The 20406-nt window shown below is 48.9% G+C and overlaps 1 protein-coding gene and 1 long non-coding RNA gene across 2 annotated transcripts; one reads left to right on the forward strand and one right to left on the reverse strand.

Moving 5' to 3' along the window:
* The first annotated feature begins 96 nt into the window (after window positions 1-96).
* On the forward strand, window positions 97-16841 carry EIF2B1 (eukaryotic translation initiation factor 2B subunit alpha). Its single transcript, XM_029053374.2, has 9 exons — window positions 97-194; window positions 4749-4850; window positions 5478-5614; window positions 5753-5869; window positions 7394-7506; window positions 11684-11752; window positions 12700-12775; window positions 15011-15136; window positions 15793-16841. Exons 1-9 carry the CDS (start codon window positions 182-184, stop codon window positions 15955-15957), a joined length of 918 nt encoding a protein of 305 aa, XP_028909207.1. The 5' UTR covers window positions 97-181; the 3' UTR covers window positions 15958-16841.
* Window positions 11333-12705, reverse strand: LOC114807449. The gene is made up of 2 exons (XR_003755513.1): window positions 12183-12705; window positions 11333-12123 (listed from the first exon to the last, which is right to left on the reverse strand). It is a non-coding gene; the product is annotated as an uncharacterized LOC114807449 (long non-coding RNA).
* Window positions 16842-20406: the final 3565 nt, after the last annotated feature.

Raw genomic sequence — 20406 nt, forward strand, 5'->3', positions numbered from 1 at the left:
CCCCCGACGGCGGCGCGCGCGGGGGGGGGGGGGGGAGGGAGAGGGGCCGAGCGGCACTTCCGGTCGGAGGCGGCGCGGAGGCGGAGGCGGAGGCGGCCTCGGCTTCTTTGCCCGCACTGTCCCCGCCGCCATCGCCGCCGCCGCCGCCGCCGCGGGCTCCTTGTCCCGGCCCACAGTCGCCATGAACAAGAACGGTAAGGCGGGGCTGAGGGGCCCGGGGCGGGCGGGCCCAGGACCGGGACAACGCGGGGACCTCACCCCCAGGGGGCGCTCGCCACCCATCTTCCCCCCCCCCCCCGACATTCATTCATGCAGTAGTGTTGATTGAGCGCTTACTATGTGCAGAGCGCTGGGCTCATCCATTCATTCAGTAAGTCGTATTGATTGAGCGCTTACTATGTGCAGAGCGCTGGGCTCATCCATCCATTCATTCATTCAGTCGTATTGATTGAGCGCTTACTTTGTACAGAGCGCTGAGCTCATCCACCCATCCAGCCCATTCATTCATTCAGTCGTGTTGATTGAGCGCTTACTTTGTGCGGAGCGCTGGGCTCATCCATCCATTCATTCAGTCGTATTGATTGAGCGCTCACTATTTGCTGAACGCTGGGCTCATCCACCCATCCATCCATCCATTCATTCAGTAGTACTGATTGAGCGCATACTGTGTGCAGAGCGCTGGGCTCATCCACCCATCCATCCATTCATTCAGTAGTATTGATTGAGCGCTTACTTTGGGCAGAGCACTGGGCTCATAATAATAATAATAATGTTGGTATTTGTTAAGCATTTACTATGTGCAGAGCACTGTTCTAAGCGCCGGGGTAGATACAGGGTAATGTTGTCCCATGTGAGGCTCACAGTCTTCATCCCCATTTGACAAATGAGGGAACTGAGGGACAGAGAAGTGAAATGACTTGCCCACAGTCACCCAGCTGACAAGTGGCAGGGCGGGGATTCGAACCCATGACCTCCGACTCCCAAGCCCGGGCTCTTCCCACTGAGCCACGCTGCTGCTCATCCATCCCTCCATCCATCCGTTCATGCAGTCGTATTGATTAGAAGCAGCGTGGCACAGTGGAAAGAGCACGGGCTTTGGAGTCAGGGCTCATGAGTTCGAATCCCAGCTCTGCCACTTGTCAGCTGTGTGACTGTGGGCAAGTCACTTCACTTCTCTGGGCCTCAGTTCCCTCATCTGTAAAATGGGGATTAAGACTGTGAGCCCCACGTGGGACAACCTGATTCCCCTGTGTTTACCCCAGCGCTTAGAACAGTGCTCGGCACATAGTAAGCGCTTAACAAATACCAACATTATTATTATTGATTGAGCGCAGACTATGTGCAGAGCGCTGGGCTCATCCATCCATTCACTCAGTCGTATTGATTGATCACTTACTATGTGCAGAGCACTGCACTAAGCGCTTGCAAAGTACACTACGGCAATAAAGAGAGACGATCCCTGCCCACAACGGGCTTACAGTCCTATCTACGAAGCACGGACTTGGGAGTCAGAAGGTCTTGGGTTCTAATCCCGTCTCTGCCACTTGTCTGCTGTGTGACCTTGGCCCAGTCACTTCACTTCTCGGCACCTCAGTTCCCTCGTCTGCAAAATGGGGCTGGAGACGGTGAGGCCCACCAGGGACAAGGTGATCACCTTGTAGTCATTCGTTCAAAAGTATTTATTGAGCGCTTACTATGTGCAGAGCACCAGACTAAGCGTTTGGAATGGACAATTGGGCAACAGAGAGAGACCATCCCTGCCCAGTGACGGGCTCACAGGCTAATCGGGGAAGACAGATGGACAGAAACAAGACAACATCATCACCATAAATAGAATCAAGGGGATGGACACCTCATTAACAAAATAAATAGGGTAATAAAAATCTAGACAAATGAGCAGAGAGCTGAGGGGAGGGAGAGGGGGAGGAGCAGAGGGAAAGGGGGGGAAAAGGCTTAGCTGAGGGGAGGTGAAGGGGGGGGGTTGAGGGGGAGCAGTGGGAAAAGGGGAGCTCAGTCTGAGAAGGCCTCTTAGAGGAGGTGAGCTCGCACCTCTTGTACCCCCCCCCCAGCGCTTAGAACAGTGCTTGGCACACAGTAAGCGCTTAACAAATACCACCATTATTATTATTGTCTGCTGTGTGACCTTGGGCAAGTCACTTCACTTCTTTGGGCCTCAGTTACTTCATCTGTAAAAATGGGGATGGAGGTTCTGAGCCCCCATGGGACAACCTGATCACCTTGTGTCTACCCCAGCGTGGAGAGCAGTGCTTGGCATATAGTAAGCACTTAGCAAATACCATCATTATCATTATTATCATTACCGTGTGCGGAGCACTGTATTAAGCACTTGGAAAGTACAGTGCCAACCTCACTGGGCCTCATTCTCGCCTGTCCCGCCGTCGATCCCTGGTCCATGTGCCCCCACTGACCCGGAAAGCCCTCCCTCCTCACCTCCGCCAAACTAACTCTCTTCCCCGCTCTTCAAAGCCCCACTGAGAGCTCACCTCCTCCAGGAGGCCTTCCCAGACTGAGCTTCCCCTTTCCCTCCCAATTCCCCCTCCACCCTCCCTCTGCTCTTCGCCCTCCCGCTCCCCACAGCACCTGTGCTTATTTGTATATATCATTTATTACTCTATTAACGACATGTATATATCTATAATTCTGTTTACAGTGATGCTGTTGATGCCTTTTAAATGTTCTGTTGTCTGTCTCCCCCGCTTCTAAACAATAAACCCGTTGTTGGGTAGGGATTGTCTCTGTTGCTGAATTATACCTTCCGAGTGCTTAGTACAGTGCTCTGCACACAGTAAGCATTCTCAATAAGAAGCAGCCTGGCTCAGTGGAAGGAGCCCGGGCTTGGGAGTCAGAGGTCATGGGTTCGAATCCCAGCTCTGCCACTTGTCAGCTGTGTGGCTGTGGGCAAGTCACTTCATTTCTCTGTGCCTCAGTTCCCTCATCTGTAAAATGAGTATAAAGACTGTGAGCCTCATGTGGGACAACCTGATTACCCTGTATCTACCCTAGCACTTAGAACAGTGCTCTGCACATAGTAAGCGCTTAACAAATACCAACATTATTATTATTATTAATAAATATGATTGAATGAACGAATAAAGGACAATCCCTGCCCACAACAGGCTTCCAGTCGATTGTATCTACTGGGCGCTTACTGTGTGCAGAGCACTGTACTCCTAAGCGCTCAGGAGAGTACGACCACAAGCTCGTTATGGTCAGGGAACGTGTCTGCTAATTCTGTTGCACGCTCCCCAGCGCCTAGTCAGTGCTCTGCACAGAGCAGTCGCTCAATAAATACCACTGATCGATTTCAAAAGTACCACAGAGACGGCAGACGCGTTCCCTGCCCACTACGAGTGTAGAGGGAGACAGTATAAATAGATAAATCATTTCATCATGTTTATTGAGCGCTTACTGTGTGCGGAGCACTCTACGAAGCACTTGGGAGAGACCGATACAACAGTAGACAGACACATCCCCTGCCCTACAACGAGCTTACAGTCAAACGTATAACACATCGGGGAGAGTTGCGTACGTAAGTGCCGTGGGGTTGAGCGAGGGGCGAAACTCCGATCGACAGTGTAGGGATCAGAGGGTGGCTGGAGGAGGAGGAGGTGGCGGCGGCTGCCGTCTGGAGATGTGGCTGAATTGGTCCCCAGATACAATGGAGAAAACCGATCGGTAGTATTTATCGAGTGCTTGCTATGGGCAGAACACTGCACTAAGCGCTTGGGAGAGTCCAGTAGAACAGAAAATGAACTGAAAAGGCTCCCTAGAGGTCGTCTTGTCCTCTGCCCCACCCGGCAGGGCTGTCTCTAAAACAACCCAGCCTGGAGATAGTCCCTTTTGTGGCCAAAACCTTCCAGAATATTGGAGTCCACGCGGTCCTCCTGCGGTGGCCCAGCAGGCCGTCTACCCTTCCAGCCAGCCGGCCAGCCATCAAGAAGTTTTTCGTCATGGCCCCCCTTTCTGCTCACTCCCAATACCCGTTACTGTACCCCTGCCTTCCCCGGCAACACCGTCCTCCATGCTGAGTATGTGCTGAAAGCTTCGTCGGTCTAAATCCCGTACACGTTATTTATGACCCTACTTATTTTGTTAATGAGGTGTGGATCTCCCTGATTCTATTTATCTTGATGATGTTGTCTTGTTTTGTTCTGTTTTGCTTTGCTGTCTTTCTCCCCCGTCTAAACTGCGAGCCTGTAGTTGGGCAGGGATGGTCTCTATCTGTTGCCGAATTGTACATTCCAAGCGCTTAGTACAGTGCTCTGCACATAGTAAGTGCTCAGTAGCATGGCTAGAGAAGCAGCGTGGCTCAGTGGAAAGAGCCTGGGCTTGGGAGACAGAGGTCATGGGTTCGAATCCTGGCTCTGCCACTTGGCAGCTGTGTGACTGTGGACAAGTCACTTCACTGGGCCTCCGTTACCTCATCTGTAAAATGGGGATGAAGACTGTGAGCCCCATGTGGGACAACCTACTTACCCTGTATCTACCCCAGTGCTTAGAACAGTGCTCTGCACATAGTAAGCACTTAACAAATACCAACATTGTTATTATTATTAAATGCTATTGAATGAACGAATGAATGAATGAGAAAAACGTGACTGCTGTTCCATCCAGCAGAGTGTACTTGCAAATTATCTGAACCGATGGTCGGCCTTATAATAAAAAATGCTCTGTATGTTCATCACGCATAATTAGTCCTAATAATTTTATTCTTGCCTTTTTCCTAGAGTTAATTGAATACTTTAAATCCCAAATGAAAGAAGATCCGGATGTTGCCTCTGCCGTGGCTGCAATTCGGACTTTATTGGAGTTTTTGAAGAGAGACAAAGGTAAAGAATCCTTTAAACCACCCAGACTTCTTTATTAATAGCGATGGCATTTGTCAAGCACTTACTATGTGCGAAGCACTGTTCTAATCTTACTGGGACCGCAACTGGCAGGGAAAGACTGATTACCAAGTAGGGCCACTTGTGTCTGTGTGCTGGTCTTTCAACCCCAAATCCAGATGTGTTTGGCAGGGTTTCTTAATCTCCCTTAGCACTTTATTCTGAAAAATAGTGTCTTTTTGCTTTCTTAGGAAAAAGTGCTATCATTGTGAAAAGCAATCTTATTTTTGGAGTCTAAGGGAATATAATTTGAGTCAGAATTTGGTTGTTTTATACCAGAAAACGCATCCGGTTTGTAACCCGTGGGTGAGTATTGGGCCCCAAATAAATAGTTAATTTGGCTCATTTTGCGGAACGCTTTTCATTTTGTGTATTAATGGCAAAGTTCAGGTGGGTGTGGGCGTTCCAAATCTATCGTGTCTGATTTCTAGACGCGGCATCTCGTTGCTCTGGAATAATTAGGCCATTTTACTTCTGGACGTTGGATTAGAAAAGGCACGCCGATCAGTTTTATGAAATTTGAGGGTCTCACACATATAAAGTCCGATTTTTCCCTTTTGGTCTTTTCAGGAGAGACCATTCAAGGCTTGAGAGCAAATCTCACCAATGCCATCGAAACCCTGTGTGGTGTTGACTCTTCTGTGGCAGTCTCCTCAGGCGGGGAACTCTTCCTGCGATTCATCAGCCTCACCTCCCTGGAATATTCTGTACGTCGCTTCCGATGAGGCCCCGACCCCGATTTCTTTCTTGTCTCTTCTTGAAGCCAAAGAAAGATCCCTCTTCCCCCTCTTCCCATTGCTTGGATTTTCCTCCCTCTTTCTCTAACCCCCTCACTTTTTACCTAGGAATACTCCAAGTGTAAAATGATCATGATCGAGAGGGGGGAACTCTTCCTGCGGAGAATATCGGGCTCGAGAAGTAAAATCGCAGAGCTGTGTCACCCTTTCGTCAAAGATGGAGCTGTAAGTAAGCCTCGCTCAAACGTAGCTAGTCGAGGCCATGAGGAAAGTGGACTGAGGTGGAATGCCAAATGAAACACTCGTTTAAAGTGCACACATCATCATCACCCATAGCTTCGATTTATATTTGATTGTTTCCTCCCTGACTGATAGTGCTATTAAAGAAATATGAAAGGACTATTACAGGGCAGTCACTGACATTTAGGAGCTGGAAAGATTTTAGCGTTGTGAAGTTGGGATGGTTAATGACAGAGCAGCCGGTTTAAGCAGGTTGCCCGGGAAAAGGTGGTAAAACTTTTATTGCCCCCACCCCAGTGAACGTTTCCATTTAGACTCCAGATGGACGCTCTAATTATATAATTGTGTTTACGTTTTGCCCTTTAAAATGTGTGTCTGCTCTCTCCTCTTTGAAGTGCCTTGGTTGTTATGAGGAAAAAGATGTATTGGATGGGGAAACTGGGACGAAGGCAAGTTTTCCCTCCCTCACCTCGAAGGTGGAGTTTCCACAATGCAAAACTCATCCACTTCTTTTTCCTTTAGTCCCTATCTCATAACCTTGGGTATTGATTACTTTGCACAGTCAATTCTACCTGCTGCATTGATGCTGTCATTTTAGATTGTAAACTCCCAGAGAGGACGGTGCACGTCAGTTGTTCTACCTTTGTTAGCCTCATGGCCATATTGGTGCTTCATAGGTGCTTTAGATAGTGGTATTCATTGAGTGCTCACTCTGTGCAGAGCACTGTACTAAGCGCTTGGGAGAGTACAATATAACAAAGTTGGAAGGCCCATTCCCTGCCCACCACGAACTTAAAGTCTGGAGGATAATGAAGACTGAAAAGTGTAGTCATAATATAACCCACACAAGGGCCTCATGTAGCTTTATAAATAAAGCTACGCTTTTGAGAAGCAGCAGGGCCTAGTGGATAGAGCAGGGGCCTGGGAGTCAGAAGGACCGGGTTCTAGTCCCGGCTCCGCCACTTGTCTGCTGTGTAACCTTGGGCAAGTCACTTAACATCTCTGTGCCTCAGTTACCTCATCGGTAAAATGAGGATTAAGACTGTGAGCCCCATGTGGGACAGGGACTGTGTCCAACCTGATTCTACCCCAGTGCTTAGTAGAGTGCCTGGCACAGAGTAAGGGCTTAACTAATAATAATAATAACCATCCAAGGTAGGAATTTATGCCAGGCAAAGAAGAGAAACATGTACCTCCTGGAAGGAAAGGGCAACCCCACCTAAGCTGTTTCGGCTTGTGAATCCTTTATAGTCAATTATGAAGCTACTGTACTGTGCTTTCCCAAGTGCCAAAGTAAGCACCCGATAGATACCATTGATTGATGAAGCTTGTGGTGGTGTCAACTCAAATGTCCAGTTTGCTGGTGATTAGATGTCTCTGACAAAAGAACACCAATCAGCACCGATGGGAGGAGCTTACATTACCTCGGACAGAGTAGAGATTGGAACGAAACGAATCTCTCATAACAGTTGGGCAAACTAAGTGTGAAATATTTTCTGCTTCCACCAGAGGATATTAACTCACGCCTACTCAAGAGTGGTCCTGCGAGTCCTGGAAGCCGCAAGCGCAGCCAAGAAGCGTTTCAGTGTTTATATTACGGAATCACAGCCAGACTTATCCGGGCAAGTATCTTTCCCTTCTGCCGCGATGCTAAAAATCATCACGCTGACATGTGGTACCTTCGATAAGAATCCAAAGTGAGGGGGTAAAATGCGCCCCCTCCCATGCCCCAGTGGCAGAGGCTGCCCAGCCGACGGCCAGCTCCTGCTGCTCCAGGGAGGTGAGGGTCGCGGAATAACAATAATAATAATAATGTTGGTATTTGTTAAGCGCTTACTATTCATTCATTCAATAGTATTTACTGAGCGCTTACTATGTGCAGAGCACTGTACTAAGCGCTTGGGATGAACAAGTCGGCAACAGATAGAGACAGTCCCTGCCGTTTGACGGGCTTACAGTCTAATCGGGGGAGACGGACAGACAAGAACAATGGCAATAAACAGCGTCAAGGGGAAGAACATCTCGTAAAAACAATGGCAACTAAATAGAATCAAGGCGATGTACAATTCATTAACAAAATAAATAGGGTAACGAAAATATATACAGTTGAGCGGACGAGTACAGTGCTGTGGGGATGGGAAGGGAGAGGTGGAGGAGCAGAGGGAAAAGGGGAAAATGAGGCTTTAGCTGCGGAGAGGTAAAGGGGGGATGGCAGAGGGAGTAGAGGGGGAAGAGGAGCTCAGTCTGGGAACGCCTCTTGGAGGAGGTGATTTTTAAGTAGGGTTTTGAAGAGGGAAAGAGAATCAGTTTGGCGGAGGTGAGGAGGGAGGGCGTTCCAGGACCGCGGGAGGACGTGACCCAGGGGTTGATGGCGGGATAGGCGAGACCGAGGGACGGTGAGGAGGTGGGCGGCAGAGGAGCGGAGCGTGCGGGGTGGGCGGTAGAAAGAGAGAAGGGAGGAGAGGTAGGAAGGGGCAAGGTGATGGAGAGCCTTGAAGCCTAGAGTGAGGAGTTTTTGTTTGGAGCGGAGGTCGATAGGCAACCACTGGAGTTGTTTAAGAAGGGGAGTGACATGCCCAGATCGTTTCTGCGGGAAGATGAGCCGGGCAGCGGAGTGAAGAATAGACTGGAGCGGGGCGAGAAAGGAGGAAGGGAAGTCAGAGAGAAGGCTGACACAGTAGTCTAGCCGGGATATAACGAGAGCCCATAGCAGTAAGGTAGCCGTTTGGGTGGAGAGGAAAGGGCGGATCTTGGCGATATTGTAGAGGTGAAACCGGCAGGTCTCGGTAACGGATAGGATGTGTGGGGTGAACGAGAGGGACGAGTCAAGGATGACACCGAGATTGCGGGCCCGAGAGACGGGAAGGATGGTCGTGCCATCCACGGTGATAGAGAAGTCTGGGAGAGGACCGGGTTTGGGAGGGAAGATGAGGAGCTCAGTCTTGCTCATGTTGAGTTTTAGGTGGCGGGCCGACATCCAGGTGGAGACGTCCCGGAGGCGGGAGGAGATGCGAGCCTGAAGGGAGGGGGAGAGGATAGGGGCGGAGATGTAGATCTGCGTGTCATCTGCGTAGAGATGGTAGTCAAAGCCGTGAGAGCGAATGAGTTCACCGAGGGAGTGAGTGTAAATGGAGAACGGAAGAGGGCCAAGAACTGATCCTTGAGGAACTCCAACAGTTAAAGGATGGGAGGGGGAGGAGGCTCCAGCGAAGGAGACCGAGAATGACCGGCCAGAGAGGTAAGAGGAGAACCAGGAGAGGACAGAGTCCGTGAAGCCAAGGTGAGATAAGGTATGGAGGAGGAGGGGATGGTCGACAGTGTCAAAGGCAGCAGAGAGGTCAAGGAGGATCAGAATGGAGTAGGAGCCATTGGATTTGGCAAGAAGGAGGTCATGGGTGACCTTAGGGAGAAGAGGAGGTCAGTCTGGGAAGGTCTCTTGGAGGAGGTGAGTTTTCACTTCTCTGTGCCTCAGCGACCTCATCTGGAAAATGGGGATTAACTTTGAGCCTCACGTGGGGCAACCTAATGACCCTGTATATACCCCGGCGCTTAGAACAGTTCTCTGCACATAGTAAGCGCTTCCCAAATACCAACATTATTATCATTACATCCCTGCTCTGCCACTTGTCAGCTGTGTGACTGTAGGCAGGCCACTTAACTTCTCCGTCCCTCAGTGACCTCATCTATAAAATGGGGATTCACTGTGAGCCTCTCGTGGGACAACCTGATGACCCCGGATCTCCCCCGGCGCTTAGGACAGTGCTCTGCACCTAGTAAGCACTTAACAAATACCAACATTATTATTAGTAGTAAGGGCTTAACGAAGACCAACGTTATTATTTTTTCCCCCCTGCAGCCCGCAGGGACCCGGTCCATCCCCACCACGTGCCCCCGGGGGGCGCCGGACACCGGTCAGTCTCCCTTCCTCCCCCCTGCAGCCCTCGGGGACATCGTCCTCCCCCATCCCGTGCCCCCGGGGGGGGCAGGACACCGGTGACCCTCCCCCCCAGGACCGCCCCGCACCTCGTTTGTGCTCTGCACATAGTAAGCGCTCAATAAATACTATTGAATGAATGAATGAATACTATGTGCAGAGCACTGCTCTAAGCGCTGGGGTAGATACAGGTGCCACGCGAGGCCCACAGTTAATCCCCATTTTACAGATGAGGTAACTGAGACACAGAGGAAGTGAAATGACTTGCCCACAGTCACACAGCTGACAAGTGGCAGAGCAGGAATTCGAACCCATGACCTCTGACTCCCAAGCCTGGGCTCTTTCCACTGAGCCACGCTGCTGGGCAGCCTCATGGCCTAATGGAAAGAAATGGGCCAGGGAGTCAGAAGGACCTGACTTCTAATCCTGGCTCTGTCACTTGTCTGCTGTGTGACCTTGGGTCTTCTTATTTCTCTGAGCCTCAGTTCCCTTATCTGTAAAATGAGGATTAAGACCTTGAGCCCTGTTCCCAATTATCTTGTATCTGCCCCAGCACTTAGAACAGTGCCTGGGACCTAGCACTTAACAAATACCATTATTATTATTATTATTATCATTATGAGAAGCAGTGTGACCTAGTGGAAAGAGCACGGGTTTGGGAGTCAGAGAATGTGGGTTCTAATCCCAACTCCACCACTTGCCTGCTGTGTGACCTTGGGCAAGCCACCTCACTTCTCTCTGCCTCAGTTACCTCATCTCTAAAATGGGGATTAAGACTGTGAGCCCCACATGGGACAACCTGATGACCTTGTATCTCCCCCAGCACTTAGAACAGTGCTTGGCCCATAGTAACTGCTTAATAAATCCTATCATCATTATTAATAATAAGCAGCTGGTAACCAGTGCAGCACCTGAAACCTGTTCATTAGCCCAGGTTAGGGAAGACCAGCTAGAAAGCGGGGACAAGAGGGAAGAGGAGCAGACAAAACCAGATTAGACGGAAGGGAGGAAAAAGAAACAAAGTGATAAAAATTGGAAAGAGCCGAGGGGTGAAAAATGTCACAGGCAGGAGTGGAAAACAGACCCGAGGTGATTCCTGCCCCCTTCTTCTCCCTCTCCCCCAACCCCCCTCCCCACACACAGTCCCAGAAAGGGCGGAGGAAGAAATGAGAAAGAAATCTGTTCTAAAATGAAATGACAAGTTGGTCCAGAAGGGTAAGGGCTATCAATGAGAAGCAGCGTGGCTGAGTGGAAAGAGTGGAAAGAGCCCGGGCTTGGGAGTCAGAGGTTGTGGGTTCTAATCCTGGCTCCACATGGGACAACCTGATTACCTCGTATCCCCCCCCAGCGCTTAAAACAGCGCTCGACACATAATAAGCGCTTAATAAATACCATAGTTATTATTATTCATTCAATGGTATTTATTGAGCACTTATTAGTGGTGACAAAAAGATGTTCCTTGAAACATGCACACTTGAATAATTCCATCTGACTAGAGTATAGCAAAAAGCGGCTCAAATTTCCTGTTTTTATTATATCCTGTGTTGGTATTTTATTCTAAACCCCAGAGAAACCATAAATGTTAATACAAGTTTCCTTTGACTGCAGATCATACGGAAGAACTTATTAAATGCTTAGCTCTTGCCAAGAATGTTTATAAGCTTCACTTCCGTGTGATCCTTATAAATATTTAACATCCAACGTGCAATTTCACTAGATGATAAGCAGAGCTAGAGAAGGGCTTGCCCTTGGAGCCCATTGATATCACTTGAGTCTCAACCACTTCGATCCTCTTCTAAATTGCCAGTTTGTCGCGGGAATTTCATTTGAGTTACTTTTTGTAACCCTCAGAATGTCATTGGCAGGAAGAAAATGGCAAATGCCCTCAGAAACCTGAATGTCCCAGTTACTGTGGTTCTGGATGCCGCAGTTGGGTGAGTTCACCATTTTGCTCGTTGTTGACCCCGGTTTTCTGTGCCCCTTCAGGGATTTGTTTTGAGCAGAGTTCCAGAGCTTGCAAACTGAGCGTTCGTTGGGATGCTCGTGATCCTAAATAAATGTAGTTCCTTGTCTTGACTGCTAGACACTTTAAAATGACAATCGTGTGCTTTGTACTTGGTAGTATACTCGGAAATCTGGCCTAACCAAACAAAAATGGGGCCGAATCAGTTATAGAATAGAGTGACCCACTTGACAATGAAGAAGAGTCAGCCCTCCCCTAATGTTCACCATGCATTTTGGGTAGAATGGCGTCTGGCAAGGCAGGCGTGCTGTATCTTAACACAGAGTTCTTCGAGAATGTAACCTCTCTCCTACATGAGAACCGATGTTTTTCCAGTAAGATTCTGGGTGGAAAAAAGAAACCACCACATGATTGTCTTTCAAAAATAGGAAACATCATTAGGTCCAGAATCATAATGGTTCTTTCAGATTGTTTTATTGTGAATGGCGTGTTTTGCCTCACTCAGGCTATGTAGTTTGCTCTCCTCTAAGCAGTTCAGGCATGGAGCCACTGGAGAAGATTAAGTAGGAGACCTAGTATGGAAACAAATGGGACACGTTTTGTGGCGAGATTTGGAGTACTTTGAAAAGCATCAATTTAGAGGACAAAATGAGGATCCAACAGAAAATGTGGGGCGATCCTTTTCCAACAGCACTTGACTGGCCTATTTCAGCTCACACAATGGCTGAAAAGTGATTGTATTGAGTGCTGTTGGTTTTAAACGCTTCAGGAAGGTATTTTATAGAGCAAGGGAAGGACTCTAATTAAGAAAAACAAAATGTTCACTGGCAAGTCAATACCGGAGCTTCCTATAAGAGTCAAGCAACTAATTGGCATTCAGTGTACCAGACACCAATTGAAAAAGCTTTTTTTGAACAGATATATCATGGAAAAAGTGGACCTGGTCATAGTTGGTGCAGAAGGAGTTGTTGAAAATGGAGGAATCATTAACAAGGTAATGGAAGATTATTGGATGTTTTCATCCCCTAAGCAAAGTATGGTAGATTTTGGCCACTTTGGGGAGCGTATTGCTTTCCGATCAATTGTCGACCTTTCTCGTCGACAGCGAGAATGGACAGAGCGGCATCTGAGGGGGTCTGGGCCCAGCTCTGTCGCTGCTCCGCCAAATAGCCTTAAGGACAAATCATTCAATATCTTGTGTGTTTTAAGTTCTTCATCTCTAAGATACCTCATGGGGATGCCTTTAGAATAAAATGAGGTAATTGACAAAACACTGAGGGCATTGGGGAAAGGTGAGGCCCGGGCATCCATCTCAAGTCTCTGGGCCAACCAGCATCCGCTGAATCTTCAGCTGGAAGCCCGAGGGCTCTACAGGCAAGGGGTGTCCCTGGTATGGTCTGTGGCCAAGCCCTCAAACTGTGGTAGGGGATTAGTCCTTCCTTTTTTTTTCTTTTTTTTAATGGTATTTGGTAAGTGCTTACTATGTGCCAGGCACTGTTCTAAGCACTGAGGAAGATACAAGGTATTCAGGTTGTCCCATGTGGGGCTCACAGTCTTCATCCCCATTTTACAGATGAGGTAACTGAGGCACAGAGAAGTTAAGTGACTTGCCCAAAGTCACACAGCAGACAAGTGGCAGACCCAGGTCCTTGTGACTCCCAGGCCCGGGCTCTGTCCTTCTTTCCTGTTAGGACAGAGGTTCCCCATGATGGCCGTGGTGGGCCATGCCGGGCTTATATGTGGCTTCAGACGCAGGCATCGCTCCAGAAGGTTTGGCAGGGCAGCCCGGCTCGGGGCCATCATGCCTGGTGGGCGCTCACGGGCCAGAAGGCGGATGGGCATTCGGGGAAATGGAGCCCACCTGGAGCCGTCCCAGCAGTCGTGTGCCATAATATTCCACTGGTCCTTGGGATTCCGGAGCCACCATTTTTTTCTCTTATGATGCTTCTTAAGTACTCACTATAATAAGAATGTGGTATTTATTAGGCGCTTACTGTGTGTCAAGCACTGTTCTAAGTGCTGGGGCAGATACAAGCTAATGTGGTTGGACACCTTCCCTATTCCACATGGGGCTCACCATCTTAATCCCCATTTTACAGATGAGGGAACTGAGGCACAGAGAAGTGAAGTGACTTGCATAAGGTCACAGAGCAGACACGTGGCGGAGTCAGGATTTGAACCCAGGTTCCTCTGACTCCCAGACCCGCTTCCCATGGCCACATCGCTTCCCATTTCTGATCTCCACAACAGTCTCCTCCAGGGTTTTGAAGATGAGAACTGGGGCTCCTAAGTGGCTGAGCTGTCCCCGAAGTGCTCATTCACCCCAAACTCGCCACTGTTCTCGGCGTGGTTGTGTTTCTGGAGGTCGCTGAGTGAATCTGCGGCTTCCTGAGAGGAGCTGCCCCGGGAGAGAAAGTGGTGGCCCTTAAGCCAGGCCAGGTTAAATCGCTTGGTAGGCCGAAGCCTGTCTGCCCGCCTGCCGGCCGACCATATTTTGCTCAGGAATACCGGGGACTAAGCTGCAGATGAGACTGATCTTTATTTATTGAGTTATCAGTATGAGGTAACTTGTCGTAGAGGGTCAGGCTGTGCTGCAGTTTATTTTTCGATAGGTTGTTTAAACCAAAAACAAGTCTAGGTGATTGTTTTCTCTGGGGGCTTTCATGTAATTGAGCAAATTTGTTTTGGAAGCTAGAGCGGGACGGCACTGTCCTGCAGGTCCTCTGCTATAGCTTGAACTCTAAGAGAAAGCTTCGAATTGATCCATCAATCATGGGTATTTATTGAGCACTTAGTAGGTGCAGCGCACTGTACTAAGCACTTGGGAGAGTACATATAAGTTAGTCATTTATTGGGCACAGTGTACAGTACAAGTACAGTGCAACACAGTTGTTAGACCCCGTTCCTCCCGTCCGCAAGTTTAGTCTAGAAAGGAACTAAGAAAGTGGCGTGGTTTTTTTATGTTTTTGGGTGTTAATCTCTTACTGTGCATCAAGTACTGTTCTAAGTGTTTCTGAAAAACCCCATCCAACTTTAATATTACTATAACAACCAATTTTCTGCCATTCATATTGAGGGTGGAACCTCACTCACCACCGTCCAGATTTCTGGTGCTCTAGAGTTCCACACCAGGTGCTTGGAAGCCAAAAATAAATAAGATGCGGCCCTAACAGTCCAGGGCCCCTGTTCCTCTTCGGTTTTTGTACTTACTCACTTTCTGTCTCTGTAGATCGGAACCAATCAGATGGCAGTCTGTGCCAAAGCACAAAATAAACTTTTTTACGTAGTGGCAGAAAGCTTCAAGTTCGTTCGACTCTTCCCTCTTAATCAGCAAGATGTCCCAGATAAATTCAAGGTAAGAGATTTAAATGGGTAAAGGAGGCCATCCCCCCTTTCCCTCTTTAATGATAATCATAATGATTATATTTGTTGTTGATTTTACCTGAGTCCTTTGCAAGGGTCCCCTACCTCCTATAGCATCCACCATCCCCAAAAGGGCGATGTCAGATACAGCAGTACATTGCCCAATTATACATTCCCAAGCGCTTAGTACAGTGCCCTGCACATAGTAAGCGCTCAATAAATACGATCAAATGAAGGAATGAATGAATGACCCACCACTTGTTTTTTCCAACCGTTAACACACTCAGCTCAATCTGCAAGTGTGTGTAGGTAGGATGCACTCTGGGAAGCTATATATCCTAGCTGATTTGGTTCCTCAGTCCATGTTAATAATTAAAAATAATTCCTCTACCCATCAGGACCGCCTCATGACACCCTCCCCCCCCCGGCCCAGACCACTGAGAGGTTTAGAGGACTCACCTCAATTGTCAAGAGGAGCCATAATGAAATAGAACAGAGGAGGCTTCCTGACAAAGGTGGCCTGTTAGCAAGAGCTCTCACCCGGAGATGAGCCAAACCCTGCCTGTGAACAGAGCAGTTGGTGCTCCTAGTCATAAAGGTCATTTTGGGAATGGCAGCAAAACTAACCCTTTTTTCCCCCCTCTCCAGTACAAAGCAGATACACTGAAGTCAAAGAAAACCGGGAAAGACCTCAGAGAGGAACATCCATGGATCGACTACACTTCCCCCTCACTGATAACTTTACTATTTACAGACCTCGGGGTATTAACGCCCTCAGCGGTTAGTGACGAACTGATCAAACTCTACCTATAACTGGTGGATTCTCTTTCAATCTCCAGCGTGGGCAGGGTCATCGACCAGTCAGGCCCTTTCACTGCCATGGCCAAGTCTCAGTTAACATTTTCAAGATTTACAAATTAAGCGGATAAAGGGACAGATCCTCAAAGTCTCCTATTTTGGGGTTCATTCGGCCTTGCTGAAATCACATTTGCATTTTTTCCTTGCAAGAAAAGTTATGTTCCAGTTTTCCCCCAAGCCGTGTTAATTTCCAGGGATGCATTTTAGTCTTTCAGTTAAGAATTCTCTAAAAGATGATCCAATTCCGCCTCCTCATCATCAAAAGTATCTATTGAGCACTTACTCTGTGCAAAGCACTGTACTAAGGGCTTGGGAGAGTACAGTACAGGAGTTGGAAAGCACACTGTGGGCTTCATCCTCCGCCCTATACTCCGGGGACTTGCAGAACCACAGGGGCGAAGGTGGTGGGTGCCTTTGGGGAGGCACTTCAGACAGAAAGAAGCTACCGTTTCATCAGGTGACTGCAGCGGCCCTGGATGGACCCTACGTAGTGTGATTTGTCAGGCAAAATGTGTTTTTTCCAAGTTCATGTTAAACTTTCTGGTCAAAAAGTCTCCAGGGCCCCCGTGGTCTTCTCCGGAGGGAGGCTCACCGGACCCAGCCTGGAAGGGCACCCAGACGACACTTATCCAGATGGAGGCGGCCCCCTTTCACTAAGGCTGTGACAGTGACCACCGGAGAGCGGTGCCTGAGGAGGAGGGTTTTCGTACTGCCGTCTGGAGAAGTATCGCAAGACACTGACGTCCTCTAACACGAGGGGGATGCCGTTCAGGGTAAAGATGATGTTTTGGGGGCAGAAAGACCATCGCTTCAAATAAACTCTACTGAAGGATTTTAAAGCGATGCAAGTTAATAAACCCCCCTCGCGCCCCGCAAAGCAGGCTGTTGATTCGTGCTCTCCAGAAGACTATAGTGCCAATAGAGTAATAAGGAAACTAATTCAGGTGAAACCTATTTTTGTCAAATTTAAGATCCTGTAGCCTGTTTGACTGTGAGCTCCAGGTGGGACGGGGACCGTGTCCCGACCTAAATAAATTATGCTTAGAACGGTGCTCGACAAATACAGTCATAATAGAGATTGCCAGCTGTATGACTGGGTAAGTCACTTCTCTGTGCCTCAGTTCCCTCATCTGTCAAATGGGGATTAAAACCGTCAGCCCCACGTGGGACAACCTGATCACCTTGTATCCCCCCCAGCGCTTAGAACAGTGTTTTGCCCATAGTAAGCGCTTAAATACCAATAATATATTCTTTAATGGCATTTAAGTGCTTACTAAATGCCAGGTACTGTACTAAGCACTGGGGTAGGTACAAGCTAATCAGCTTGGACCCAATCCATATCCCACGTAGGGCTCCTCGTCTTAGTCCCCGTTTTAGAGATGGGCTAAAAGATGAGGTGCCGAGAAGTGAAGCCACCTGCCCTAGGCCACACAGCAGACAAGTGGCAGCGCCAGCTTTAGAACCCAGACTCGCAAGCCCGCGCTCTACCCACTAGACCATACAACTTCTTTTTTAGAAACAGTCACACCCAGAGCGAGAATTGAAAGGGACCGCCGGGGTAGAGGAAGGAAAAGGCACGGAAAAAACTTCCTAGTAGGTGGGCGGCCCCAAAAGTGAAGGGGGGCGGTCGGATGCAGTTCTCAGATGGCATCCGGGCTTGGTCTGCCCCACTCTGGCTTCTGGCTTCAGAACTACAGGTTTCAGGACTTTAGAAGCAGCGTGGCTCAGTGGAAAGAGCCCGGGCTTGGGAGTCTGAGGTCATGGGTTCTGATCTCTGCTCCTCTGCTCGTCAGCTGTGTGACTTGGGGCCAGTCACTTCACTTCTCCATGCCTCAGTTCCCTCATCTGTAAAATGAGGATTAAGACTGTGAGCCCCATGAGGGACAACCTCATCACTCTGTATGCCCCCAGCACTTAGAACAGTGCTTGGCACATAGTAAACACTTGACAAATGCCATTATTATTATTTAGGCCTCTCTCCCCCCTCTTCCCTTACCCCACACCCTCACTCTATTTGCCGAAGCCAGCAAATTTGGGATTAGAAATGAGGGAGGCCAGCTCCCCTGTGCTAAGCACTCAGGAGAGTAATAATAATAATATTGGTGATATTTCTTAAGCCCTTACTATGTGCAAAGAACTGTTCTAAGCACTAGGGGTGGGAATACATGGTGCTCAGGTTGTCCCACATGGTGCTCACAGTCTTCATCCCCATTGGACAGATGAGGTAACTGAGGCACAGAGAAGTGAAATGACTTGCCCAAAGTCACAGCTGGCAAGCGGCAGAGCCGGGCTTAGAACCCATGACGACAGACTCCCGAGTCCGGGCTCTTTCCACAATCTAAGGGGCTCACAAGGCATAGGGAGGAACGATGACTGCCTTCTCTGACATTTGTCCAGAATCAGGAAATGCAGCACTTACATTCCTAAGCTTTAGTTCCCTCTAGTTTCCTAACTTTCAGTCCCCATTTCTCAAAGCTCATCATCTTGTAGTTTGCTTTACTTTTCCTTCGATACATTGTTTTGCATTTACCCGCATGGAAACACCTGCCACTTTTCTACCCCCTCACTCGACTTCTGAGTCCTGGCGATTTATCCCCCACTGCACGACGTTTCACGATTCCAAAAAGGTGAACGCTTAAAAACGGCCTTCGTAAAACCTATCTGGGTAGATACGAGGAGATCATACTGTCCCTGACCGACAGCTCGGGACCTAAGGGGATGACAGGGAGTATTTCAACCCCAAGTTAGTTGAGGAAAGAGGCACAGAGAAGTAAAGTGACTTGCCCGACAGCACACCACAGGCAAGCGGCAGAACGGGGATTGCAAACTGGGTCTCCTGATTCCCAATCCTGTGTTTTTTTCCACTGGGCTCTGCTGCACTCACATGGTTTTGCGCTTGTCTTCCCTTCTCCTCAGACACCTCCAGTAGCCGCCCCTTCCTCTCGGCCTCGACCAGAAACTCCAGCCCATTGGGCTGTAAGGCACTCGATCGACTCTCTCCCCGCTACTTATCCTCACTCCTCCCCCACTACACCCCAGCTCGCACGCTTAGTTCCTCTCGAGTCAACATAATCTGCCTCGTTTTCATCTCGCAGCTGAGCTCCCCGGATCAGACTGCGAGCCCGTCGTTGGGCAGGGATTGTCTCTATCTGTTGCCAAGTTGTACATTCCAAGCATTTAGTACAGTGCTCTGCATATAGTAAGCACTCAATAAATACTATTGAATGAATTGAATTAATGAGCTCCCGCGACTTCCCCACGCAGAGAGGATTCAATCCCATTCAAGTGCTTGGCCTGAATCTAGAATTTTCATTCGCGCTAAAACATCCGGCTCGGAATTTAATCCATTACTTCTTCCCCGCCAGCTATAAAAAGTACTGGGCTGTGGGAATCTCTTCCATCTCGGGTAAGACGATACCAGCAACAGCCTCTCGGTTTATCTCCTCATCCCCGCGGGCCCCTTCTTACGCCCCAGTCACCGGCCGCCCATTCCCATGTTGAAATCATAAAACCTCAGTGTACTACTTGAAACCCACAAAATAAACTGGAGATACTCAAGATTTTCTCTATCTTCACCCTTCTGCTGCTCAGTAGTTTCCTCACTGGTTTGTGTCCCTCTACGAGTTCACGGTTCTCAAACATTAGGTTCTTTTTTTATTTCGGTATTTGAGCGCTTACTATGTGCCGAGCACCGCACTTGGTCATTCGGTACAGTACGATACAACAGAATTAGTGGATGCATAATGAGTTTACAGTTAGAGAAGAGGCACGGCCTAATGGATAGAACACGGGCCTGGGAGTCAGAAGATCGTGGGTTCTGACCCCTTAACTGCCACCTGCCAGCTGGGTGACCCTGAGCAAGTCACTTCACTTCTCTGTGCCTCACTTACCTCATCTGTAAAATGGGGATTGAGACCGTGAGTCCCACGTGGGACAGGAACTGTGTCTGACTTGAGCTGCTTGTATCCACTCAGTACAGTGCCTGGCATATAAAAAACACTTAAGGTACCATCATTGTTATTAGAGCAGCGGACAGACATTAATATGAATAAATAATTTATCACTCCCTCCTCTCCCTGGGTCCAGCCCTTCCCAGCTGCTTGAAGAGGCTGCTCTTTTGAGCTTCTCAATAAGTGAGCTGCCAACTGGAAGCCCCAAAACCCGGCCGGTCATCCTCACCCTCGCCACCCCCGGTCCGGGGGTCACGGTCTAGGACGGGCGGCACCGGCGGCTGAGCCTCTCCTGCGTCGCCGGCCTCCTCCGATCCTGTTCCCCCCGCGACGAGGGTCTGGTCGCCCTGAGGCTCATCCACCTTGCCGCGGGGGCTAGGATTCCTGCCCGACGATTGCGTTTTAGACAGAACGATAAGTGAAGCAATTCCCCGAATCATCTTTAACAACAGTG

This window comes from Ornithorhynchus anatinus, chromosome 2 (assembly GCF_004115215.2).
Source record: "Ornithorhynchus anatinus isolate Pmale09 chromosome 2, mOrnAna1.pri.v4, whole genome shotgun sequence".
Taxonomy (NCBI): Eukaryota; Metazoa; Chordata; class Mammalia; order Monotremata; family Ornithorhynchidae; genus Ornithorhynchus; species Ornithorhynchus anatinus.

Coding starts and splice junctions, on each gene's coding strand:
- EIF2B1 (XM_029053374.2), top strand. Junction 7,507..11,683: donor TCACAGCCAGACTTATCCGG/GCAAGTATCTTT, acceptor TGTCATTGGCAG/GAAGAAAATGGCAAATGCCC. Junction 11,753..12,699: donor GTTCTGGATGCCGCAGTTGG/GTGAGTTCACCA, acceptor TTTTTTGAACAG/ATATATCATGGAAAAAGTGG.